The sequence below is a fragment of the Manduca sexta genome, chromosome 25, assembly GCF_014839805.1.
Source record: "Manduca sexta isolate Smith_Timp_Sample1 chromosome 25, JHU_Msex_v1.0, whole genome shotgun sequence".
Lineage (NCBI taxonomy): Eukaryota > Metazoa > Arthropoda > Insecta > Lepidoptera > Sphingidae > Manduca > Manduca sexta.
In genome coordinates, this window is record NC_051139.1 from 15421317 (window position 1) to 15447408 (window position 26092).

Below are 26092 nucleotides of genomic sequence, written 5' to 3' on the forward strand. Positions count from 1 at the left end.
TTCGATGGTATAAAAAATATTTAGGTTTATCAATTCTTTACAAAGAGATAATTATGCTTTTGTATTGGATAGACGGATAAAACAGTCCAAGTTGATTGTTTAACATTTAGGCCTTGACATTGACCAGGGCAATAGATAAATACAAAATAATAGCGATACCGACGCTACATCAAATGAAACCCGCGTCAAAACAAATGGAGGCCTTGATTGAAGTTCATTAAATGTCTTAATTAGTATTACTCATAGATTATAATGGTTTATCTGTGGCTAGGTTCCAAGTATCATTCTGGACATGACTTGGTTTTTTGATATCGCTGAACGAAATTTAGCGTATAGATAGACCAAATTCTGAATGCACATCTAAATAAATAAGTACGTACTGAAATATCAGGTTTTTATCGTGGGAGTGCACAGCGGGACTGGCACTTCGGAAAATGACTTTCATACAGGCGGAGTCGTGAGTAAAACTAATAAGTATATATTAGTTTTGGGTCTTGAAATGAGAGACTTTTTCGGCAATACCATTTACTTATAAATAATGTCCTTACCACTGAACATGCGTACTTGTCGTTCCTCGATCCAGAGTGAGATATCATGTTGTTTGGCCTCAGGGTCCTTGAAGTCGCGGCGACCGGCGCCCAGCGTGAGCGACATCGCCAGCGCCACGCCTGCGCACACGCGCGCGCCAAGCGAAGCCGATCGCCACATTCTACACAAATTATACTTTTACTGGTTATCCAGAAAACTCGACGATAAACGAAAATCCTAAGAAAGATTATCATCAGCGGCAGGATGTCCACTGCTGAACATGGAGCTCCCCTAACGATTTTCAGATTGCCCTATTGGAAATGACCCGCATCCAGCGAACTCCTGCGACTTTTTTCTGTCCACCTCGTGGGTGGACGCCCGACGCTGCACTTGCCAGTTCGTGGCCTCAACTCCAGAACCTTCTTACCCCAACGGCCATCAGCTCTGCAAGCTATGTGCCCTGCCCACTAACACTTCACGAAAGATCACCCTTATGTAAATAGTCAGTCGCGACTTGAAGACTAATAGTAAACACAAATTGTAAATCACGGGCTTTTTTATTTGGGAGTGCCAGGAGTGAGTTGCCAATACTTAACGTACATCATAGTATAATAAATTAAGTATATTATAAAAAAATATGTACAGTTGAAAATAACAAAAGAAAACATTACGTCAACGATATAAGTAACATTACGCAACTTCAGATACCAAAACAAAAGAAAAAAAACTTTTAAAAGTTGATAAAAACATGTAAGATAAACCCATCCAATTTTACGAGCATCCAATGCATAGATTTCCAATTAACGATGGCGAGCGAGCTATCGGCGATATACTCGTATATCATGATTTCATTAGAGCGTCCCTCTTTACAGTCCAAAGTCGATAATAGCCGTGTAACTAGCGTATAATTTGTTTGTTGCCCGTACAGAACCCGCTTTAGGGATGTGAAAAAACGTTAAGAAAAACCAAAATTATCACAGTTAACATAATTGATTGGGACCGTTTGGGACGTGCTTCCACAATGGTATTATCGTGAGAAACGTCCCGCGGCGCGTCGAAAAAAACCGACAACTTCATTAAATATCCCCTGTCAAAAAGTAATGTCTACTAGTTGTTTTTTTCACTCGCTCCCGATGTCAAATCATACATACAAAAGGTGTTAACAAAAAAGAACACTCAATGGACCTATGTGCAGAGGTGTTCAACTTTTTCGTCTATGATTACAATTGATTAGGCGGTTTAAGAAAGTGTCCACTACGGTTTGTTTACCCTACTTTTATAATTATTCGGACATAATGCATATTTATTAAAGTAATGATTATGTATGTTTCTCATGGTATTTTCGGAAGTTACGTATACTAAAGTATAATGTATATGTATAAATATTGGTGTATATATCAGTGACCTCTAAGACAAATGGGGCAATGTCCAATTTTTATTATGTTATTAGATTGGTTAGATAACTCAGAACTATTGTTACTTATATAATTTAAATTCTACTGTCTGTAGATAATTATAATTACAATTATTGAATAATGCTTTTTTGCAATCGCTTTTATTGTTTTTTATTCCATATGAAGGGTAAAAATGTAATGTGAGTTTTGGAACACTAAATAACCGTTATTTTTGAAAATAGTGGGTGCGTTGGAGAGGCTGTCATAGTTTTTAAAATAGCAAATCTTTATAAATTACATTCTCAGTTAACTCTCTCTGATCAGTTATAGGTACATATTATAAAAAATACTACAAATACAGTGAAATACTTTAAAAGTGGTCATGCGCCAGATACGATTTAAATCTTCATGAGGATGTAATTATAAAACCCTTCTCAGTACTAACCGATGTTACATTGGAGAGTCGTGTTTCATGCTTCTAGAATTTAGTCATCGGTTTAACTTATGTGTAGGTCTTTTAATCGACATTAGGTAAAAATTCCAAATTATTCAAAACGTAAAAACAGAAAATATCTGTATGCACATAATAAAAACTGTTGAATAATGACAAGTTTCTGAAGTAGTCAACAATGGAAAATTTTAGCACATCACTTTTTGGACAGTGCATAATGTAACATATCAAATTAGCTATACGTAAACATGTATTATAAACACTAAGTTTAAGTAAAGGGTTTTTCCTCTAACGTTTTGTGGTGGGCAAAACCCAGATTGTCCTAAATAGTGATCGAAAATTATCTTATAGACTGTCAAAAGGTAAGATATATAGCTAATATTCATTTAGATACTAAGGGTACTGGAGCTAAGTGCCAGAGATAATTCTAGGTGTACCTCGATCATATTCAAATAACTTGAATTTTTGAAGGGTGTGATCGACGAGCGAGCTTAACCGACTTTTTGTTGACTTGCTGGTTTTCCGTAATAACGCGGTTTTGTAGACGAGTCCGGCTTGCGGCTCGTCAGAGTTGTTGGTACGCGACGCGCAATACCGATAATTAGCATCTTTTTGGCTCGCTCGTGTATCACAAACAACAAACTGCAAAGTTAAATCCTCTCAATCTTTACCGCGAGCTGATAACTTGCTCTTCGATCACACCCTTAAAATTTCCGACTGACGTTGGAAAAATAGAAATATGATATTTCAGAATTGAATTTGGCTACTGCACCATCGATGTCTTTTTATGTGTAGATAGTAGATACTAGTTAACTAGTATATTATGTCAAAATATATGCAGGTGTGTCACTTATCACAGCAGTAATTAAAATAGAACGCGGGGAACGTAGGCGAAATGATACACTGATAACAGTTCTATATGTATAGAGGTTTTCTAGATAATTCTCTCTGTCTACCCCTTCAAAGGACGTGAGTCAGGCTCGTTATCGCCAGGATGTGCGAATGACCGTTCTGCCACTCCTCGCGCCGATTATATTTTTAATCAGAATCCTTTGAAATTCAACTAAAACATTTTTACAACGTGTCTAGACTGCTTGACGTCAGACCTTCAGTGTGTGGATTCTGAAATTGAGCAGATGTAATCTCATAATAGGAATAAGCTTCAACGTTAATGGCAGCTTGGGAGGCATAAATAAGATAAAACCCACAGACGTATAAAGAGAAATAAAACCACAACACAAAATAAATGATCGGAGAGAATCGATTACAGAATTTGCTTGAAATATTCAATTTGGTAGTAATAAATTATTCAGATATTTATAAATTGTTATAAATCAATGCGGTGCCGATTATACAGCTATTTAGCGCCCGCGGCATCAAATATTCCGAGAAGATATAAACAAAATCAATTCAAGTAAATTTACTAAATGCATGGGTTCCGAGTTCGGACGGGTCATTTCTAAAAATATCTCGCTAATATAATCTTTATTTCATGTTTTATTGTGTGGATCAAAAAAGATAATTTTTATCTATCAGTTTCAGAATTTATGCAAAATGATATCAACATTACTTAGCGTTTTATATACTTAAACTACTTTAACGAATATTTAGATAACATTATTTTGTTTAAAATCAAATAATTATGTGTCATTAAATAAGTTAGTACTTACCTATCTTTTTCTCGATTGAATCTGAATGCGATTAATATATTTATATGCGTGTTATAATAAACGTTAAAGTGTCACGGTACAGAACCCCTGGCCGATGCACTTGTTAACCTAACCAGTACCCGTTCAGGGAACAGGTAACCGAATAAAAAACAAAAAAAAAAAACAAGAGATAAGTCCGGCAGACGGGCAGCGGTCGTCCCCGTGCTTCGACTAAGGGCCGCTGTTCACTGCACGACACCATACGATTTACATTTTTTTTGTTATATTTCTGCTACTGATATTTTTGTTTTTAATATCTATATTATAGATTTTTTTACACTATCAGTGGCACGCATTATATAACATTTATAAAAGAAGGTTGCTAACTTGTAAGAATCTATGTAAAGTAAGTATGTCGTTGGAGAATAAAATACATTTATATCCTAAGAAATTTAATTAAAGGCGAAACATGTTCCAAATATCGGATTCCATTGTCATTGATATCGTTATAATTTTGAACAATAAATAACTACTGAATGGATTATGATATCTCGATTTATAATACCTATTGATCAAAGTGTGCCGTAGTCTATTTAGAGCTTTATAAGATCCGTTCATAAGTATTTACTAACAATAAACAAGTACTCATCTTCAATATAATGTAAACAATAAACACTCGCAGTTAATTATCAAAATCTTTTAAGACTCCATTGATTTTTTTAATTTGGAATCTAAAGATATATCTTTATTCCACGTCGAATCGATTCAACGTCCCGTGAGAATACAGGCCTATTAAAAAACTATAAAATTGGATAACAGCAATTAGCGTTAAATAAAAAATCTAGTTTATCGATGTGTACTTCACATATCGAACATATCGTCTGGTTCAGGGACTTTGATTACACGTAAACTGCTCGAGAATTTATATTTTGTATTCTGTAGAATTAAGTTATCCATTGTGACAAGAGGTGACGCGGAAGCTGTGTATGGGATCAAGGATATTGTTTACAATTGAATGATTTTGGTCTTACTATAGCATTATTTCGTTTTACTTTTTAATATAGTAAGAAACCAAAACCCATAAGCATTGTATAACTTCCAACAGGTATAAAGTAGAACCGTCATACGTTGAATAGTTTTGGAAATGCCTCTTGAAGGGATTTATATGAGATATGAGGATAATGAGCATTCTGTTAGCTACTGGAAGATTGGGCTGGGACATTGCCATAAAGCCTTTGAACAAGTTTATATACTTACTTAATTATATAATTTCCATTATCGGTATATACCATGATGAGACCGCATGAAAGAATGTTAATATTTTACTTTAGGACATACTTACACCTAATTAAAACGGGAAGTTATGATTTATCGATAAGGGTTTCCCACACCAATGTCATACAATAAGTTGCACCTATCGTGCATGCCATATCAAAAGGGTTCGTGAGGTGAACAGCGTGCCTTACATCTCATAGTTGGTGCACGAGGCCGGTGCGCACTCCGCCGTATGATCCCATAGGTGGAGCTTCTAATAATACCCCTTGTTTACATTTCACAGATAGCAATGTTTACGTTTTTTACGCGTTAGTCTTTCTGTTTCATCAAACGCACCTATTTAGAACAACAAAACTTCTTATATCGTAGCAAAATGATTATCCTTTTCTATTATACTTTTTGTGGTGTCCTTGTCGACGCGCTATGCAATCTAGCAATTAAGTTTTAAGTGGGATCAATGATCTTTTGTTGTCATCTCAAACGAAATTTCGCGATGTCTCGTGTACTTATTTGATAAAACATTTTATTCTTACCTTTTGTATTTATTCCGTCTATACTGTTTCAGATAAAGTTCACAACACGCGTATTCATAATTTAGAAGTCACAACACCACTCGCGAACTCGCGTGCACTAGGTAAGAATAAATTTTTCGAGCGCGTACAGTCTTAGCAACGGCCGGGGGCAGACTGCTACATTCCGTGGCTTTGCCGCCTCGGCTTTATTCATTCGCTCGAAAAAGTCCGGAGAGCGAATTTTCAACTCTAATAACCAGCAATTATCGAAGGATACTGGTGCATTCTTGCATAACACGAATTTTATAGTCAGCTTTTAGCGCTTCCAAATGATAGGATCTCGCGCGTCACGCGTGGGTCGCGCCAAATACACAAGTTTGCAATAATGTGACAAGGATCACATTATATTTTATTACATTGGAACTTGTGAATTAACGAGACAATAATATATTACCGGTCGCTAAAGTCACTCTTAACTCAGGATTCTAGAAGATTTGTTGAGGTATTAACAGCTTAGCTAAGAAAATATTATTTCTAGTTCCATATAAGCATCCCAACCTAGTTTGGTGCACTAGAGTCCATAGAAATCTTAGAAGCTTGATATTTAATTGTGCACTATTAAAGTGAAAATAAGCATAAAATTGAGCCTAATTGGAATGGAGATATAAGGCATAGAAATTGAAAGTACCAACAATAATTCTTATTTCTATGTAACTTACTACATTTTGATAATTTATTATAATTATGACGGTATCAGATTCATTACACCTATTCACTCTTAGTAGCAAAGACAGCCTGTGTTCAATAATGAGACGTTAATTCCGCTACAGATACCGCTACAAAATCGAATGTATTTAATATGTATTTATTTTACTTTAGATAAGTAAGTATAGATTTTCCCGCAAAGTAGGTACTAGTTTTGCACACATCTACTCTAACAAACATTAACAAGTTCAACACACGCGCTAACGGCTTACCCATTATGACTTGTCTCGGCTCAAGTTTTAACCGTTGTATAAGCGTGTTTAATTTCTACCTGCACATAGCCACAGGTTATTGTTTAGTCTATAAATTGGTTACGACGCGAAGTATGCATTGTTTCGGAGACTTTTGACTATAAGTACATAAACTTTATAGCTGAATTTCCTAAAATATTTTCTGAGTGCTCAACTATGTAAGTTATGTACGAAATCTTTGGGCAAAATTCCTTGTTTCTGTAGCTTATATGTACCGGCTTAAGGTTTGCATTATCAGTCAGATTAAAAATCATTGCTGCATTAAGTATTATTTTATTAATTTAATTGCATCCATTTTAAATTGTTGGATAAAAGATTTCTACTTACTCCTTCGTCTCTCGTCGTTCTTAGAGGAAGTAAATAGAACAAGTACAAATCTGGAGACGGAGTCGTTAGCACAGCCAGAAGGTAAATTTAATAATATCACGGTATTTATTTCAATCATACGTACTCATTTGACCACATTAGGTTTATGATAGTAGTTTGAACGTCATTTGAATTCTATGAAATCATTATTTACCGCAATGGCTTTGCTCACAGTCACTAAGTCCCTGATAAACTTTTAGTAGACAGTAAGTATATACCTAAGGGCCCCTTCAAATTAGTCGCGCGTCAGGGTGAATCCATCGGGTGACTGTCGCGCTGCAGCCGCGCGGCAATGAACGGCAAATTGATGGAGCACTTTTATTTTAGCGGCGTTTGTGTTGTGCAAATTCTTATGGATTTACAAAGCAGCGCTGCTGTCTAATTTGTGGCGCACTAACAAATAATTACGCGATTTGGTCATATTTGTCATTTACATGGCACAGGCACCAATAATAGCCCGACCGGTAGTACGGACTTTGACGTATAAAACGTTGACTGGTAGTGTGATGGTTGCGACTCGCGATAATTATGTAAGCTAAGCTAATTGTTATAAGCGGATGCAGCAATAACATTTGAATCATCACCGAGACAGCTAGGCCGGTTTTTGAGCATAATACTACGGTACCTTCACGGTCCATGTAGCGTCATGAGCTAAAAACCGAAATTTAGAAGAATTATATCGCTTGATATTTAAGCCCACGATATCATTCCACACGCCTGGAAATCACCTTACAAAGATTACATGAACTCTGTATAATCCGTGACCTAAAGCAAAGTTTGGGCTAGAAAGTTCCTACAGCAATTACAGCGCAAGAACTTTTATATTATTAGGTATCTACACTAATCACAATGTTTACAAAGATCTACATATATATACATACACTTCCCACAACTCCTGCACGCTTTTTCCATCAAGCAAGATTGTTTATACGGTAAAAGTTGCCGGCAGAAGTTAACATCTACAAATTTACTGGTTAAGGCGATACCTCAAGGTCCATTAATAATCATGCCTTTAAAATTTCGTCATATTAAATTTTAAAGGCCGAAATATCCATGATTATTAATTATTTTTACGTTTTTCTTCAACTGCGAGAACTAATCACTAACTAGACGTGAATTTAAATTCTTTACTTGCCAATACTTGTTTAGTTACCCAGATTAAAGCCGAAACAAAATGTATGAAAATGGACCTTGAGGTATCGCCTTAATCTAAACTTCGCTTCAAATCTGACAGCTAACGTACCTAGATTCTATTATGCGTCTAACGACCAGTAAACACACCCAATCGCTTTTTCGGTCTATCTCAAAAATTTACCAATAAGAAAAAAGTATTTTGACATGCTTACAAATGAGTTATTTTGATAGGCTATTTACTGAATTGGATTGAAGATTGAAATTGGGATCGCTTATTGAAAACAGCTGTAAGCAACTAGGACCTAGGCGATTAAAGCGACTCAGTGAAGACATATCGATTAGAAACACTGCACAGTAATTAATAACTAGGAAATAATTGAACATCGTTGCCAGCCTATCTTAATTAGGATGAACGCAATTGGACCTCCCTTATACTCTTTAATTAATAGCATTTATGCAAGTTATGTAGTTTGCCTCCTTAGTAGAGCGTGAATGGGTTATTTAGGAGGCGTAATGTGTTTATAATTTTAAAGAAAAATATAAATCTAATTTTATGAATAGTGTTATTTTTGACTATTGCTCAATCATTCTATAATTATAATTTTAATCGAGTACTTTTTCAACACAAAGAATGTTGTATTAGGTATCTTCTGCAGACAACATATGAGTTATTTTATATTGAGGGAAATAAATAAAACACACAAATATTTCTTAAAATTTATTTTCTATGCAACATAAAAAAATATTCATCATAGTTACAATAAATTACAGTTACTTAATGCGAAATTAAAAACGTAATTTTTAAAATATTCCTGAAAAGAACATCGCACGAGGGAACTAAGGACGCTAACAGCAGCGAGAAATCAAATTGTCATGATACTTTCATTATAAATGCAAACTAGACTAATTTAACAAAACACCACATTATTCTTCATAAAAAGCTTGCTTTGCAAATGTATTACGCACACTCTTTATGTACTGCAAAGTTTCAGTTCATCTTCGCGTGTAAGTGTGTTCCACAGTGTACTATACGCGTAGAACGCCACCCTAACACGCTCATCAAACCTTACACTGCAGTACACAATAAGTGGGCATCTATGACAGATAACACAACGTACAACAATTAGTACCCTACCATCTTACGGATTACTCATTTACATTGCTATTGCAATATTTCAACTATAAAATCGACGCATTCTCACTCGTACTAACTCGGTTTTAAAAACATGTCCACACGTATTTACACATTTTGTATTTTATTTTCGGCGGTGGGCAAAAAAACTTCACAAATGTGTCCCTTTTACGAGTTTATACAAAGTGAACATTGCGTCGACTTTCCATACTGTGTTTTGTCATATATCAATACACATACGGCCAAATGAATGTACATAACGGTTACATATATGATTTCTAACACCGAGTAGAGAAGTGATGTTCATTCGTCATACAAGAATGAATTGCTAACATGAAACGCTACATTGTGACACGTTACAAATGCAGATGTTGTGCTTCGACTGAGTTCACAGTACAATATGAAAATCACATTTTCATGTTCAATATTACATTTAAATAAGGCAAGTATCAGTTTTACTCGTACAAGGTACAGATGAAACAAATTGAACACATGAATTCTATGAATTTAGTATGTGAAGGCAGTGACGTGCCGCCGCGTCTCCGCGGGCGGCCTCTAACAACAACGCGTCTGAGAGGGGACAAATCATTCACGAACAACAGGTCGGCGTAAAAAGCGACGAAAACAGACGCGAATCGAACAAGGCTCCCTACTAATCATTAATATTAATATATAAATATTAAATTCTTACTAGACAATAGACATGATAAAGACTCCTTAACAAACAACTTAAAGGGGTTACCATAACAGTGCCATCAAATATAAATATAATGCAATATATAAAGGTACAGATAGTTACAGTGTAAGCTCTAAATGAGAACGTTTCGAAATTGGCAATAATTCGTGGAATCATACAACGTGTGAGAAAAATACACAAGAATAGAAACGGCCCGTCGACGTTCCGAAAGCCAGCCGTTTCATAAACACCGCTCAGATTACATCTGACTGGCGAGACGGGGCCGAACTAAACCAAATTAAATATATATTCAATTTTAATAATATTAAAAAATCAACATGGTCACACCGCGTGGAATGTATTGTTCAGGACCTGACACCTTTCAGGCGAAACAAATAAATATACGTAAATAAATAATGCGTTAATCGCGTGCACGTCGGCGCACGAGGCTGGATACACGGTACAACATGCCGGAAGCGAGCGAGTTAGCTGCCTAACATTATTAACGCGAATCCCTAGCCTTACCATCTAACACGATACATATCCAATGCTTGTCGCAGGGTCGACACAAGGGCCTATATAGATTCATTTAACTCTTGGTCTCTCGTGAATCGCCGGCGAGCCAAGACAGCTACATGACATTTGCGTGTGTCACGGGATTATAACCTTATATACTACATATATACTACATAATAAGGTTATTTTTCCGTCACACGCGTAGCTGTCAATGTTTGCCGGCAAACATTCAGCTACCTCACGGGTTAAGCACTATCGATTATCGAATGACTTTTACCGTTAAACAATTAATGTGCTATATTCACTGGAGGTCCCGTGCGTCGACGCTGCGTCGTCCAAAAATTATAACACTTCAATGTGATTTAAGAACTCCAATAATGTCATATACATATTAATACAAAAAGCTTACCACTTACATCGCTACGAGAGAGACGTTTCCCAGATAAGTTGTCATCGAGATTGCAGCTGGCTTTATCGAGAATCACAGAAGGTACTACTACACTATTGTTAAAACTCGATAAAAACCTTAAATACTGAACACTTTTATTTTGATGGATGAATTATAGTGCAGTCATATGATGACACGCGACTTGAGATTCTTATGTAATCCACTTATGGGATCTTTAATGTTTTAAAATTGAGAAAATCTTTTGCATATAACAGATCTTTTTTACTGGGATAATCGATATTTTTTAGAATACTTTTATTTTAAATTAAGGAAAGCTAGATAGGGGTTGGGGGGATAGAAGGGTAAAGTGATTGCTAATCAAAGAAGACTCCGTCCTAATCTACACATCGACCGATCACAGCATCGAATAATTTAAACCAACCGTCTCTCTTTATCTTCGCAAAGCACCAACGTATATCCGGTGATCAAACTGCGTCAAGTAGAAAAATACTTTTTTTTATATTTTTTTAAATATATTTTTTCTTCTTAGGATGATAAAGCCGTTTCCATTGCCATGCCGTCAGATTCACAATATATTTCTACTTCCAAGATTTTAATATAACAAAATTGACAAACATTCAATGATTCATATCTACGGGACAATGAAAACGGTAATTGAATAAGCTTTGGTCAACGCGCAATATGTATAGAGAAATAACTTTTAGTGTCGAAATAGGTAAACATTATGACGCCACAAAACGGATAGTATGTAGTTAGTAAAATAATTTATGGTTCATACTTTTACAAGAATAGGGTTCGAAATTTTGGTACAAAAATAAATATAGCGATAGGAAGAATCACTTACAAACGAATCTAAGTCTTGTGTTGCGTCTTTAGTACAGACAGATAAGTTCACAAAACACCACTGTAGTGAAATGTAGTGTGACCCATGGCCAAATCTCCAATAGTAAGGTGCAAACACCGACAAAGATAAGTTAATAAGTGCACAAAGCCAGTCTGACCACCGGAGCCCAGAGCTAATTTACCTTACATCCTTGACAAAAATAGCTTTCTTATCTCCATATACCAGACATCGTATCCTTAATTATAATTGATATCGAGCTGATCGCCTACGCACGACACACTACACATGCCGAAAGTAATGACGCGGACGTCTGAGAAACATTGCCTAAATGTCGATATATCGCATTAACCGCAAACGATATCGATACAAAATATCGATATTGTTGTATATTATTATGCAAATGATTGAGTGTTAGCTAGTCTTCATCAATGTTTCTCAAAAACATACGCAGTTATGTCAGAATTTGTCGACTATTACTTTGTTTAATTCATTACGTAAAATCAGTCTCATAAAGAAAGAACAGCATTATTCGTACAGATTTAGAAAAAACTAACATGATTACATTGTATCGATGGCTTCTATCGTTTTTAGTATCATTATTTATAGTTAACGCTAAATGGAATATCGAATTGTGCAATAATCGAGTTCGAAAGATGTTAACAATACGTGATCTAGTGTACATAGGATATATTAAGGGAAGTTTGAGTTTAAAACCGTTTTGATATCAACAATTAGCATCCTATTATCGATAAGATAATTTGACGTATAGAGTCATGTAAATCGAACTACACATATTTCAGTCTTAAATAACGATGTGTATGAGTATTTTTTAGCGTTAACTATAACTATAGTCAAAATCTTGTCTATTTGTAAAACTTACCAAAACTGCTGAAACGAATAGTAAAAAAAATCTACAGTTCAAAGTGTTACTACTTAGGGCCAAAACCGGTTAATGTAGGCATCATACTCAGCTTATTCTAAATTGGCCCTATCGATAAATCTCAACTAAATATCGTTAATTCTGCCTATGGATAGCGTAAGTGATATAAAGATGATATTTATTACGTTTAGAATAAAGTGAAAATAGTTGCTAAGTTTGTCGATATTTTTATCGATAAGTGGTAGTGTTGTCATGTTAAATACCATTATGTTCACACGAGATTCTTAGATTGTAAATAGTAAAATTGAGATTTTACAGTATTACGTTTCAACTTTATTTTAAACGCATCATGGCAGTATGTGATAAAGTGCACAGCTCGCCATACTGTAATGTGGCTAGAATATACAATAGATGCAACAAGATATTTTAAAAACAAAATTACACGGACCATAGGGATTTTCACTGTTTGAAGGAGTCAAGCTATTTGTTATAATTTTTTAAATCGATACATAATGTATAGTTGATTACCTACAGAATTGCATTTATTCATGTACGGAGACATTAAAAGAGCTTACGCGATGTATTCTAGCCACATTAGGCAGTAGACGGTGCGCTTAGACGTATGTGGGCGGGTGCGGCGCGGCGGGCGCGGCGGGCGCGGGCGCGGGCGCGGGCGGCGAGGGCGGCGACAGCGGCGCGGGCGCGCCCGGCGCCGGCGGCAGCACGCGCGCGCCCGGCACGTACTGCCCGATGAACGAACCGTCCTCCGTGAACCGACCTGCGGCACACACACGGTGAATATTAACATTTATATCTGTTGATTTCAATTTATTAAAAGTGACGAAAAATATTCAAATTGATTTTTCTGTTTATATGGACATGACAATGTCAGCTCAATGCAACTGATGGGAAGCGAACGGGATCCAGATAGAGCGTTTAGTGGTAAGAAATGATATCTCTCGCTTATCGACATAATTATGCCGACCTGTTTGAACTGGATGTATTCATGCAGATCCCAGTACGCGGCACACTCACATTGGTGTCTACGACGTACAAAACTTTCAACACCTTATACACGTTGGTTGCAATCCAAGCGGATACAAAATATATCCCATCGCTAACAAATTTACTTTGGTGAAATGTACAAAATAAAACAAATCTTGTTAGCAGAAATAAATAAAAAAAAACGCAATTATAAAAAAAAACGTACAAAACAAAACGGAAATAAAAAAAAAAACAAAACAATAACATACCTCGCAAAATAAAATGAGAAAAAAATCGTTGCTCGTGCAATTTGAAACGTTAACAGGAGTAAAGGGGACGGAAACGGGACACTACACATCTACAAACGAAAGCACGCAAACGGACAACAAAACGTAAAGCATTATACATATCATAATATCTCTTATATCATCTGCCTTCCCTACACTTACTAGATATGTGTACTTATAGTCTAAACCTAATAAGTAGAAGTGCTGACCGACATCTAGACTCATCTAGTATCTAGAAGCCTTTATTTTATAAAACACTATTTTTGAAATAGTACAATAAAGACCCTGAGCGCCCAATAACTAAATGTTAAGTTCTAACAATGTATAGTGAAAAAGTCTATTGCGTTACCCTATAAAAATCATTTCTTTTTTACTTATATCTAAGCAACCCAAGCGATTCTATAATACTTCTCAATATAAACATTATGCGCGCTCCTGTTTGTTTAATAAAAGAACATAAGAAAAACATCACACAGTGTTAGAACTTCTACAAATGGCAGTTACTTATAATAATATCAAAAAAGTCATGTATAAAAAGATAAAAGATTCACAACTCCAGGTAAAATTTTAGTCAGTACGATAATAATTTTGGCGGGCGCCTCCACTGCCAATAATGACCAATGAGAACGATTGCGCATTGTGATTGGTTGAAACAAACGTTCTATTTTCAAAATGTGATGCGATGGCACTATGCTTTTTTCATAGCTGGGATGCAAAGGCATAGGGGATGTACTAATTTTAGTGGAATTGAAAAAGGAGGGGATATAGGAAGGGATGGTTAGACGAGCGTGGCGAAGGCCTGCGAGGCGGAGTCCGGCTGTCCGGACGTGGGGGGGCGTCGCTTGCGGCCATACTGTCCGATGAAGGAACCGTCCTCGTTCATGCCGGCTGCAAGGAACCATGCATACAGCCGAGCGCACACACATGCGTAACACAAACGCACACAAAAGTATGGCAAAATAAAAACAAATATAGCTTTTAAATTAGCAAAAAAATATCGTGCTTTAAACGTGTTACTGGGAAAATAACTCAAGCTAACTATTTAAAAAGGAGAGTATTGCGTGAACCAACGCAAGATGAAGCTAAACATTACTTCATACAGATTTAAAGTGTTAGTCTAGAATTTTTTTTATAATAAATTTTAACATTCAGAACTTCACATTCGTCGAATTAAGTCGCACTTATATCAAAATTAATCTCGCATCACCAAGGCGAGAAATAATCTTTCTATCGTGCATATACTCCTATATAAAAACATATACCAATAATACAGAGTAATGCATTTTTGATACGGACTAAGTCCCAGACGGAACTGTAATAATATTTATTTTATGTCAATGCGGGGTCTTAAAAGCTTTCTAGTTTGGGTTAATGTAATGCTAAGGTACTACATGAATAACTACAGTTACGTACCAGTCTCGCCCTCGCCGTACTCGGCCATGGAGTCGGTGTCGCTCTCCGGGCCGGGCTTAGTTCCGCTGCTCATCGAGTGCCGCGACTTGTTGTCCAGGCTGCAATTATTAATGTAGTGGTATTCGTATAAAAAAAGTCAAAATTCATCAATCGAAACATCGATAAATGTTAGGTATGTCGGTATTAACCAAAACTGTTTTTTTTTATTTAGGCCTCTTTAAATGTAAAGGTGCGATTGAAAGTGAAGCGCGGGTGTACGTACGGGTGCGTGTACTCGTGGAAGCCGCCCTCGGCGTAGTCGCGGCGGCCGTGCGCGAGCTCGCGGTCGTGCACGTCGTACTTGCCGCCGCGGTTGCGCCGCACCACGCACACCAGCACCAGGACCAGCAGCAGGAACGCCAGCGCCAGCATCACGCCGATAAACCACCCGGCGGCGGCCATCTTCTCGTCCGGCTTCACTATAGGACCGTCTGCAATATCAAAATTATGTTTCTTCTTAAAAAAATACGAGTCGCACACGTTGCTCCTCTTATTATTAAATTGTGCATGTAAAGTAAAAATTTCGATTGCAAAAGCCTAAGCATGTCGCAATTGCCAATTACACTTCTTCACTTGAGTTAGTAAACTTTGTAATTTACACTATTGTGACATAAATGTATTTAAATCACCACTCACCAATAGTAGTGTCGACGTCTTTGATCTCACTGGTGCTGAAGTACTCGCCGTCGTGAGCGGTGACCTTCACCTCGTACACCTGGCCCGGCTCCAGCCCCGTCAGGATAACGTAGTCGTCGTCCGTGATGTCGTTAGTCTTCAGCCAGTCCGGCATGCCTTTCAGCTTGTACCATGCCACGAAATGCGAGCCAGCGTGGCCGTCCAACGAAGGAATCCATCTAACCAGAATGTGAGCAGTTCCCTCTTTAGCCGATAAGGTTCTGGTCTCGAACAGTGGTATCTCTGGCTTAGCCGTAACAGCGGACTTCGTCGTCTGTTCCACGTAGTACTCGTCACCTTCTCCGGCCTTGGTCTTCGCTCTGATGATGATCCTGTACTTGGTATTGGGTTCCAATCCAGCAAGCTTAGCACGGTCGAATTTAGGGTCGATTTCCTTCTTACGTTCCTGAAGAGGTCCCAAGGATGTTCCAGTAACCTTCTGGTAGTATATTTTGTACCCAGTCAGCACTCCATTCTCGTCCACAGGTTTCTCCCACTTCAGCAACATGGCGGATGATCCAATGGGATAGACTCCGAAGGTGCGGACAGTGCCAGGCTTGCCTTCAGGCGTTTCAAAGCTGAGGATATCGCTGGGAGGGCCGTTGAAGCGTCCATTGTAGACCAGGATGCGGGCGTTGTTCTTCTTGAACGGCTTGAATTTTGTCACCAGTGCGGACGTGGAATCTGCCTTAACGAGGATTTCCTTGAGCCGGTCCTCTTCACCATCAGTCCAGGTCTGTATCTTGTATCCTTTGAAGTGTCCGCGGACGGATTCCGGAGCAACTGCATTCCAGCTGAGCAGCGCAGTGGTGCCGGTGGTGACCTGCACCAGTGTGAAGTTGGCGGGAGCTTGCAGGGGCGTGTCCTCGCCCGACCAGCCGATCACCTCTACAGGCGTCACGTTTGACGTGCCTTTGAAGTTCACGGCAGTAACCTGGCGAATGGAACATAACTTTCAGTCAGTAAATGGCTTTCGATTCACAATCTAAGCGAAAACCTGCTGTTTAATTGGTTTTATACACACATAAATAATAATCACGCTTCTATCCCATAGGCGTAGGCAGAGATCCTTATGCTCGATTCCAGCACAGTAAAATGTTCCTTACAACAAATATTTTAAACATGAAACCCGATTTTGTACCGTACCTTGATTTTGTACGGCTGGAAGGTGGGCGTGTTGGTGACTATATACTCCGTCTGCTGCCAGTCGCGGACCTGCTCCTTGTTCCACTCGTCGCCGGTGATGTTGCGCCGCCACGACACCAGGTAGTAGAACCCGGGACCGTTGTGTTCGATTTGTGGCATTTTCTGCAAGAAAACACAATAATTTAAAAGATTAAATATGTTAATAATAGTGATATTTATGATGGTAATGAACATGTACAAAATAAGCGACATGTTGAAATCAAATTTGGTAAGTATGATCTTGACAGCATTCATGTCGAAAGTATTGTCGATAACAAATATATTGATATCGATCGCAGAATCGATATTAACAATGTCGATGCTGCCAATAGTGATTATAAATATCGATAAACAACGAACTTAGTGTGATACTGACCGACCAAGAGATGACCATGTTGGTGGGGTCGGAGCCTTCGCCCTTGACGTTGTCGGGGTTCTTGTAAGGCACGTCGGGCTGCGTGGTGCACACGTCCGAGTGCGACGACGGGCTCGAAGGACCGATTTTGTTCACTGCGATCACTCTAAAATAAAGGATTTGATTAATGATTACGAATTTTTAGTCGTTTGTTACATGCTATTTTAAACAAAAATATACAGTTTGTCACAGAAAGAAAATATCGACATTAATTTAACATGGTAAGTATATGTGTACCGGAAGGTGTAGTTGGCCCAGGGGCTGAGCTGCACGGTCCAGGAGGTGTCGATGGCGGGCACGTGGTCGGCGGCGGCGGCCCAGGAGTCGGGCGTGAAGCTGGTGTTGTAGTGTATCTGGTAGCGCAGCACGGGCGCGCGGTTGTCGCCCATGGAGCGCCAGCGCAGCGTCGCCGTCGCCGCGCCGCACTCCACGCCGTCCAGCGCCGGCGGGTTCGGCTTGTCTGCGCATGCATACACGTTACACATGCTCCATCACTCGACACACTAGCGCCGGTACTCGTGAAATGATAACAATATGGGAAATAATAATACAGCTCTAGGGAATCCTGGAGTAGTCTTTCGTGCGCTACAGGTGTTTATTAGAAATATTTAATTTTTGTTAGCTTAATACTCAGGTGTTATATTAGAAATATTAATTTTTTGTTAAGTTGATACTAATCAACAACCCTTCATCTTAGAGAGATTGCTGATTAAGAGACTGTAGCATAGAAGGTCATACAACAACAAATAATAAACCAACCTTGCACAGTAAGAGTGGCCTGCGCACGCGCCTCATCGATCGCGGTCTTGGCGATACAAGTATACTGTCCGGAGTCAAGCTCGGTGGTGTCCGATATCAGCAGCGAGTAGTCGTTGGTCATGCGGAAGCGCGGCTGGTTTTCGAAGTCGATCAGCTGCCCATCGTTCAACCACACTATCGTCAGCTTCAGCGAGTCGTCCGCGTTGGCGTTGCATCGGAACGTGGCGGACGAACCCGCGGCCACTTCGTAGTCTTCCGGCTTGTCGGTAATCACGGTGCGCTCTGGGAAAAAATATTTGTAGGTTATTTTCTGTTAAAGTCGGTGGTATTTGACAGCAATGATGTTTGAGCAATGTAGTCATTTAAAAATAATACATATCATTAAATCCATTGCCTAGATTTGAAATTATACTGGAGAAAAATATTTAAAGCCTAAACGGTGTCGTAGATTGTAATAAATATTCTAGAAATTCACCGTTTCAAATGATCGAAACAACCGCCTTACAGATCATCTCCAAGAGTAAATAAAAAAAACAAACGCGACGCATTGAGAACCTCCTTTTTGAAGTCTGTTTCTAAAGCACAAAACTGTGCATAGCATCGATTATAAGTATACAAACGCAACTCACTCTTGACGGCGAGAGATCCGAACGCCGATTTCTCTCCGAACTTGTTCTTCGCGTAACACTGGTAGGTGCCGACGTCTGTGAACGACACGTCGCGGATGACCAGGTCACCCTCCGACGTGATGTTGTATCTGTCAACACATTGTCAACTGCGGTTAGAATTTAGATGTGAAATGGGGCTAAACGGAAGTGAGAATTAATCATCATCGTATCTGTTCAGCTACGTTGAAATTGTATTAATGGTGAGAGGAATTATTTGATACGTATAGCCAAATCAGTATCTAATTACTTAGAAAAAAATATGTGTTAATATTTACAATTTACTGGAAAGACCTAATTAGAACTTCTTAGTCTTCGTTTTGCTGCTTTCAAAATATATTTTAATTCACTTTTAGCCCACGCTATATACTATAGAACTCACAACATCGGTAACATCGAAAAAACTAGGACATGTCATTAGTCAACTATAACAATTTGTATTAAATAGGTCGATATAATTTCTTGCACAAATTAAGGTCGATTTTTATTACATATTTGTTATATGGCATTAGATTGCAGTATATTCGAGGAAAATGCTTGTGATATCGATTCTCCATCAACTTTTTGTATACCAATTTTGTAAATCGATTACCGAACTAAGCTTTTGTAGTTTGATGGCATAGTTCACATTGTTGTGCAATGTGCAGTAACTATAACACGCCCACGTAGAATACTGTAATGTAATAATTATGTATCAATAATACAGTCAACAAAAGTGCAAGTTTTATTAGAATATGATAATTTCGTATTATATTAGCTCTCACATTATTAATTTATATGCAACATCAACTATGGAAATGTAGCATTTCTTATATTTTAAAACATTGTTATTGTTAACAGCAACGTAGAATGAAGTATAGTTATCTCCCTTGCACCATCGCAACTTAATCGCGATGACGTCATAGCAGCGGCAATGCATCCTTATAAATCATCACTCGGATTATACGTAACATTTGAAAAGTTATTTACCTATTTGTTTAATAGCCTTTCACGTATTATTATCTTTTCCTTCTTTAAATTTTGAGTGGTATAACTTTCTTATTACTTAAATAAAAGTAAGTTTCATTACCCCATTTGTACATTATGTTCTATACGTAATCTTAGTGTGACGGCGGTAGACAGATCCTATTTCATTATTATCGTACAACATTAAACCAACAATAAATAGTTCTGTACACCGGCCGAAATTAAGCGTATAAATCCGTAGCGAGAACGGACGGTTAATCTTATTAAGCCGACTTAGGATTTTTATAGCAAATCCTTTTTTAATTACGAGGGTCGGCTACCCCGTGTCTATAAACGGCTATTGGGACCTCGGTAAAGGTCAACGCTTTAAAATGTCAAAGGGAATGTATTGAGTTATTTAATTAAAAGTATCTGGAGCGGTACGATACATTTAAAAATAAACTGTGGTGTGAATCATGATGTGTTTTTTATGGGAATTTAAATACACAGAGACCGGGGTCGTTTATCCGATCAGTCACCTGTATTTATTTGAGGACGGCAAAGTTACCCTAGTGAACCTGATGGTAAGTGAAGTTGGGTCCGGTTAGACTTATAGTCCATTTTATATGAACAGAGACTACAGTTGCGATCACAAAATGATTATGACTATTAAGTTGATTGTTGTCTGGTCAACATAATATTGACCAACGAGCTGCTCTTCGTCATTCGATTATCGCTAACCTGTCTAATACTAATGAAGCTATAAAATATATTACAAATTGTATTGGATACTGACTTCCCCCCGGTGATGTCGACGTCATCCCTCATCCACTTGACGATTGGCTTCGGCGCTCCGAACACTCTGCATTTGAGCACAGCCTCGGAACCGTCCACCTTGGTCAGGTTCTCGGGACCCTCCTTGATTTCAGGCGGGATCGCTGTCAACAGAAGCGGTAAATATTGTATTTGATTTAAAGTTTTCACTATTTCTACTTATGCAATAACATTGTCTTATTACATTTCCTTTTATATTATTTTAATGAGGGGCTGTCGCAAAGCATTTTTTCCAAGCAATTTATAAGATGGTTTTTGCTTACGATTTTACGGCCGACCGCCTGCCTCACGTCAACCCTTGGAGATTCTAATGCCGAGTACATTGTGTTGAGGACATAACTGATTTTATAATTATAATTAAGAATTCATGTCTTTGGAAAAACAATACGAAACATTGGGCATACAATCTGAAATCGTATAAGGACTTACTTGATCCATCTCATTTAAACTATTTTACGGATTTTATCGCGGTGTTAATATTTTACTTTTCTCCCGACGTTTCGAAGACTTCGCAGCCTTGATGGTCACGGGAGGATAAAATCCGTAAAATAGTTTAATTTAAATGTCTAACATTCGCGTAAACTTAAGAAATCTTGATCCATCTGTTATTTTTAGTATACTAAATAAAAATATTATGTGCTAAACAATCCTGCTCATTTAATTTACATCTGTTACAATATCTTAATCTAGCAATTTATCAAATATAATAAATGAGACAGCAGACGCGTGCTTTAGTGAGTGGACATAATGTCCGGGCGTAGATTCGGCGCGTTTCGTGGGCGTGCGAGCGGCCGCCGCCACTCGTCAGGATGTGTCCAATAGAACGGGCAACTAGCCTTGCTGGCTAATGCTAACGACATTGATTTTACTATTCACTCATTAAAGTATCATCATACCTCTATTATCCATTATGTCGGTTCAGAGGAGACTCTAAGAATAGACAATATGGAATATTTACCCAATTTTTTCTGCATTTTTGCATGCTTTGTTTTTTTTTGTATTCCAGTTTGAAGGATATGACACCGTATTTGATTATAATTGGGTAATGTGGTAAATATTTACTGCGGGACTAGTCCGACTCAATCGAGTTAGTATCACTGTCTCACAGAAAACCGGAGAGATGTGGCAACGTCAGTGTCAAATCTTATACAGATTGTAAGTTTAGCTATTTCATTAATCCGCTATCCCTTCCTAATCTCATTCGTCCCTTCAGGTCCGTATTGCATCAACAATTCTTTTACTGCACGGCTGTTCATCGCTGATACTGCTTTGCCTACGTTCTCTATAAAGAAAACTTTAGTATCATCACTAGTATGAGTAATCGTCACGATTAATTTCATAGACATTCGTCTCCTGAGCACTTTGAACTGTCACATCCGCATCACAAGTGGCGTTATTAGTTGAACACATTTTAGATGATAAATGGACAGCTGTCATCAGCCTCGTGCTGCATAGCTGTATATCTAATAGAAGTCAATTTGGCTTTCATATTATTGTCATATCTATAAGTATTAAGGAGAGTAATAAAATATTATACAAATACAAATTTACTTTATTTCTTTACGTCAAAATGCGTGGATACTTATAAAATAAGGAATTGTTAACACCTAAAACCTTAAGGATAAAAGACTTTTGTTTAATGTGGTCACGTATATTTCTTCTTATCTAAAATGATCGTCATCTTGAAACATGAGGTACATGTTGATTCTAATAACGTGCAGTGGTTACTACTTACACTGGTTACAATGATATTTCCAATTTATCACCGAAAATACAGACTCAGTGACAAGACTAGCAAATTAAAAATCTTACAAAAAAAGTTTTATGTAATATTGATAATTGTAATAGATGTTCAGTACAAAGAAAAATTGAAAGCCAATAGCAAAGTGATAACACACAAGGGATCAATATACCCTTGTATACAAAACTGCCTCTAAGAAAGATATACAAAGATTCTTCGGCCATATTGCTTTCACATACACTTGAGTCCACTACAGAAGCAGCTAAACTTAGCCATCTCCGCTAAACACCTGCCCGTTACCATTAATACGCGTAAATATTACCACATAGCAAAACAAACACCATACCGGTAATAAATCATCGCGAACCGAGAAATCATCGATCATCGGCCGCCAAATGCGCGCGCTTTGGTGGCAGGTGCTAACGTATTGGCACAGTGTGAATTAGACAACGTAAATAGTTCAAATTGTCTTGATATGGTTATTAGTTATAACGTTTAGTGTTTGTATCTTGTTTGTTATTCGGGATAAATTATGATATGGTATATTCGATACTTTTTGTGTAATACTCTTTCATTTTGACGGCAAGAAAGAGCCAAATTGTACAATTGTGATCAATATCGATAGTTAAATTCTTGGTAACACCAAAATTTGTTGAGATTAACAGTGCCACGTCCGAAATTAATCTAGTACTCATTATTAATACGAATACCTTAGTTCTTTTGCTTTCTATATTTTATATACAATTCCTGTAACAGTTTATAAAAGAGATTCGCTACAATGTGGTTGCATTCGTGACGACTGACAACACAGCACGTAGAAAATAACTAGTACCGGGAACAAAAACTCGTCTGGGATGGCTGACATTTCTAGGTTACACAGACTGATGCAAGTTTCACGCGGCTCCCTGACGGAAGTCCTTTTTGAAATACACAGTAAACACGCGCTAAAGGGCAGGAGGAGTTCTTTCAACTTATTTCGTAGCGAGAAAGTGAGCTTATAACAATTGATCAGGCTTTCACAATTTTTGGAAAGGAAAATTTCTTTCAATTACATCTAATAGCAGTTTTCAATAAACGATCCCAATCTTCAATCCAATTCCAAGAACGAATAATTTCAAAGAACTAATTTTTAAACATGACAAAGAAAATTTTGTTTTATAGCTTTATTTTTGAGATATACTGAAAAAAGCGATAGGTATCGTGTATTGACAATGGCGGTTAATGATCATATCAAAAGGTCACCCTTTTTAATGTATAATATATTACACTTAAACGTAACAAAACCACTTTTAAGACCAGACACCCATAGAACCTTGCTAGTTACAAAGATCCAAAGGCAGCATTAATATCCAAGTCATTTTATATCACCATGTCGTTGTAAAGAGATCCCCTTAAATTATTACATGTAGGGGCGTAGGGGATGGGGTCGTAGATAGTACTGAATTAATTATTAGCAATACAGACACAAACAATGAATAGACTATTGCATTTTTAGGCAGCCATTTGGAATGGCAAGAGCTACTAGGGGGAATCGCTAATGGATTGTTGAAAGTAATCTGGATATACATGTAGATAGATATTGGAAACCCTAAGACTGACAAAGAAGCTAATAGTAAACCTGTTCGAATGCAATCATGTCAGTTCATGAATCATGACGGAAGACATCATAGGAAAGTTGCTAATTACAGTACAAGAGTTAGTTTTAGGACAGTTATAATAAAATTGACTATGTGAGAGATGCCACTGTATATGTAAGATTCCATAATCAATATAGCTTATTCATGCAGTGCATTAACTACTGACTTGAACATACAAAAAGTAAGATGAACTAATTGGCAGCACCCTAATCAATGCCCAGTCGTGCAAAACACTATTTGGCTAACAACCAACTCGGAAAGTGACACAAACAAGTAGCAGTAAAACTGTCAACACTTTGTTACTTGCAACTGGTTTGAATACGGATGGGTAATTTTTAAGTACTAGGTCATTTAAAGTGGAACATAGACGGAGCCACGGTCCCGGTCCGGGAATAAAGGAGCGTTGTCTTTCTTTTCATCGACTTGTTACATTATCGCTGTAACGGGTCGCGCGCTCTGGGCCGGTGGGAGCTCAGAGCGTTCCTAAAGTGGGAACGAGTGGTTGCAATTACACCAATGGTACTTCATACTCCTTAACGCATTGTTTGAAACAAAGAAATAGGAACGCTTCATTGTGCAATCATGCACTAAGGGAGAGCGGCGGTTCTTCTTACAGCTGTATTTAGCTGGTTCATACGTACTTAGGTTCTGAAAGCGATTCTTTTGTGAAATGGTACAACTTGAAATTTATACATGATTGACAGGTACCGTTGGATTGTCAACAAATAAGAAAGTTAAATAGTTTTTTTACGAAAGCTAAAGGCTTCATTCTTTAAACAATGCGTAGTCTAACTATGGATGGCGGAACTGTATGCTGACGGCTGCCAAAAATATAGATGTTTGCATATTACTCATGATGCTGTCACGAACTTGCGTCACCGTTGCTTTGGTCCCACCACTTATACCAAATTTGGTTCCTACACGGCCTGTACTCAAATCTAAAGTCGGTCTACTAAATTTACTAAGACTGCTATTCATATATAGAACATGGTCTCATAAGTCCACTGCAATTCCAGATTAACCCGGAAACAGGAAGCATTTCCTTTGTCTCTGCGGTCCCCTGCGGCCTGTGAATGCGTATTGCCGTCGCACCGTCGAATGACTTGCGCTCCCGAAATGCCATTTCGCAAACGGCGCGACGTTCGGAATCTCATTTCGATTCCAACGTAGATTTCTGACGGCACGATCGTGTATGCCAGTAGAATATTAACATAATTGTTTGTATTGAAACTATACCATATTGAGCGAATGCAAAACGTATTGGGTAAAGTTATTTTAATCAGCTTATTCTACCCTTAACATTATGCTAACATTAGTTATGTCCTCTTGATTACACCAAACGTAATAACGATAATTGAAAAACGGGTGGATATTTTTATTTGTATTTGGTTTATTTTTCTGAATATAGTTTAAATGCAATTTGATAATACATATCATTGTAACTGTAAATTGGGAAACTAGTAAGTGATTGTTATTGCTAAGTACTTATAGCCCGAGATTAAGAATGGGTGCGTCTCTAGCTAAGGAGACTACTGAGTTTGTTAAGGGATACATGGGAAGCAGACAAAGACGTTTTAAATATTATCTATCCACTTACATAAATAAGTTCTTGCAGTCACTCAAGCGTAACAAACGATACGGACTTACAAAATATGAAAGAAAACCACGTTAAATTTCTTACAAAAAAGTCCCATCCTCTTATAGGTAAGATTTACTTCTTAAGACCCCTTA

At 37.7% G+C, this 26092-nt stretch overlaps 2 protein-coding genes across 7 annotated transcripts in view; both read right to left on the bottom strand.

Moving 5' to 3' along the window:
* Nucleotides 1-6192, bottom strand: part of LOC115448851 (protein shifted) — a 13859-nt gene extending 7667 nt beyond the window's left edge. For 4 of the 5 annotated variants that reach the window (XM_037442926.1, XM_037442925.1, XM_037442924.1 and 1 more), the window contains exons 1-2: nt 5831-6192; nt 549-709 (exon numbers count right to left, since the gene is read on the bottom strand). In XM_037442926.1, coding sequence (XP_037298823.1) covers nt 549-708 — 160 coding nt within the window. In that variant the 5' untranslated portion in view covers nt 709; nt 5831-6192. Of the gene's footprint in view, nt 1-548; nt 710-4043; nt 4166-5830 lie in introns of those variants that run through there. The other variant, XM_030176430.2, reaches the window with a different exon arrangement.
* A 3306-nt stretch (nt 6193-9498) lies between these two features.
* The window catches only part of LOC115448761 (neuroglian), a 52721-nt gene continuing 36127 nt past the window's right edge, over nt 9499-26092 (bottom strand). The window contains exons 7-16 of one of the 2 annotated variants that reach the window (XM_030176325.2): nt 20946-21087; nt 19169-19296; nt 18540-18821; nt 18018-18240; nt 17742-17886; nt 17327-17488; nt 16142-17114; nt 15729-15936; nt 15467-15564; nt 9499-13560 (exon numbers count right to left, since the gene is read on the bottom strand). In XM_030176325.2, the coding sequence (XP_030032185.2) occupies nt 13397-13560; nt 15467-15564; nt 15729-15936; nt 16142-17114; nt 17327-17488; nt 17742-17886; nt 18018-18240; nt 18540-18821; nt 19169-19296; nt 20946-21087 (2525 nt within the window). In that variant the 3' untranslated portion in view covers nt 9499-13396. Of the gene's footprint in view, nt 13561-14717; nt 14942-15466; nt 15565-15728; nt 15937-16141; nt 17115-17326; nt 17489-17741; nt 17887-18017; nt 18241-18539; nt 18822-19168; nt 19297-20945; nt 21088-26092 lie in introns of those variants that run through there. The other variant, XM_037442961.1, reaches the window with a different exon arrangement.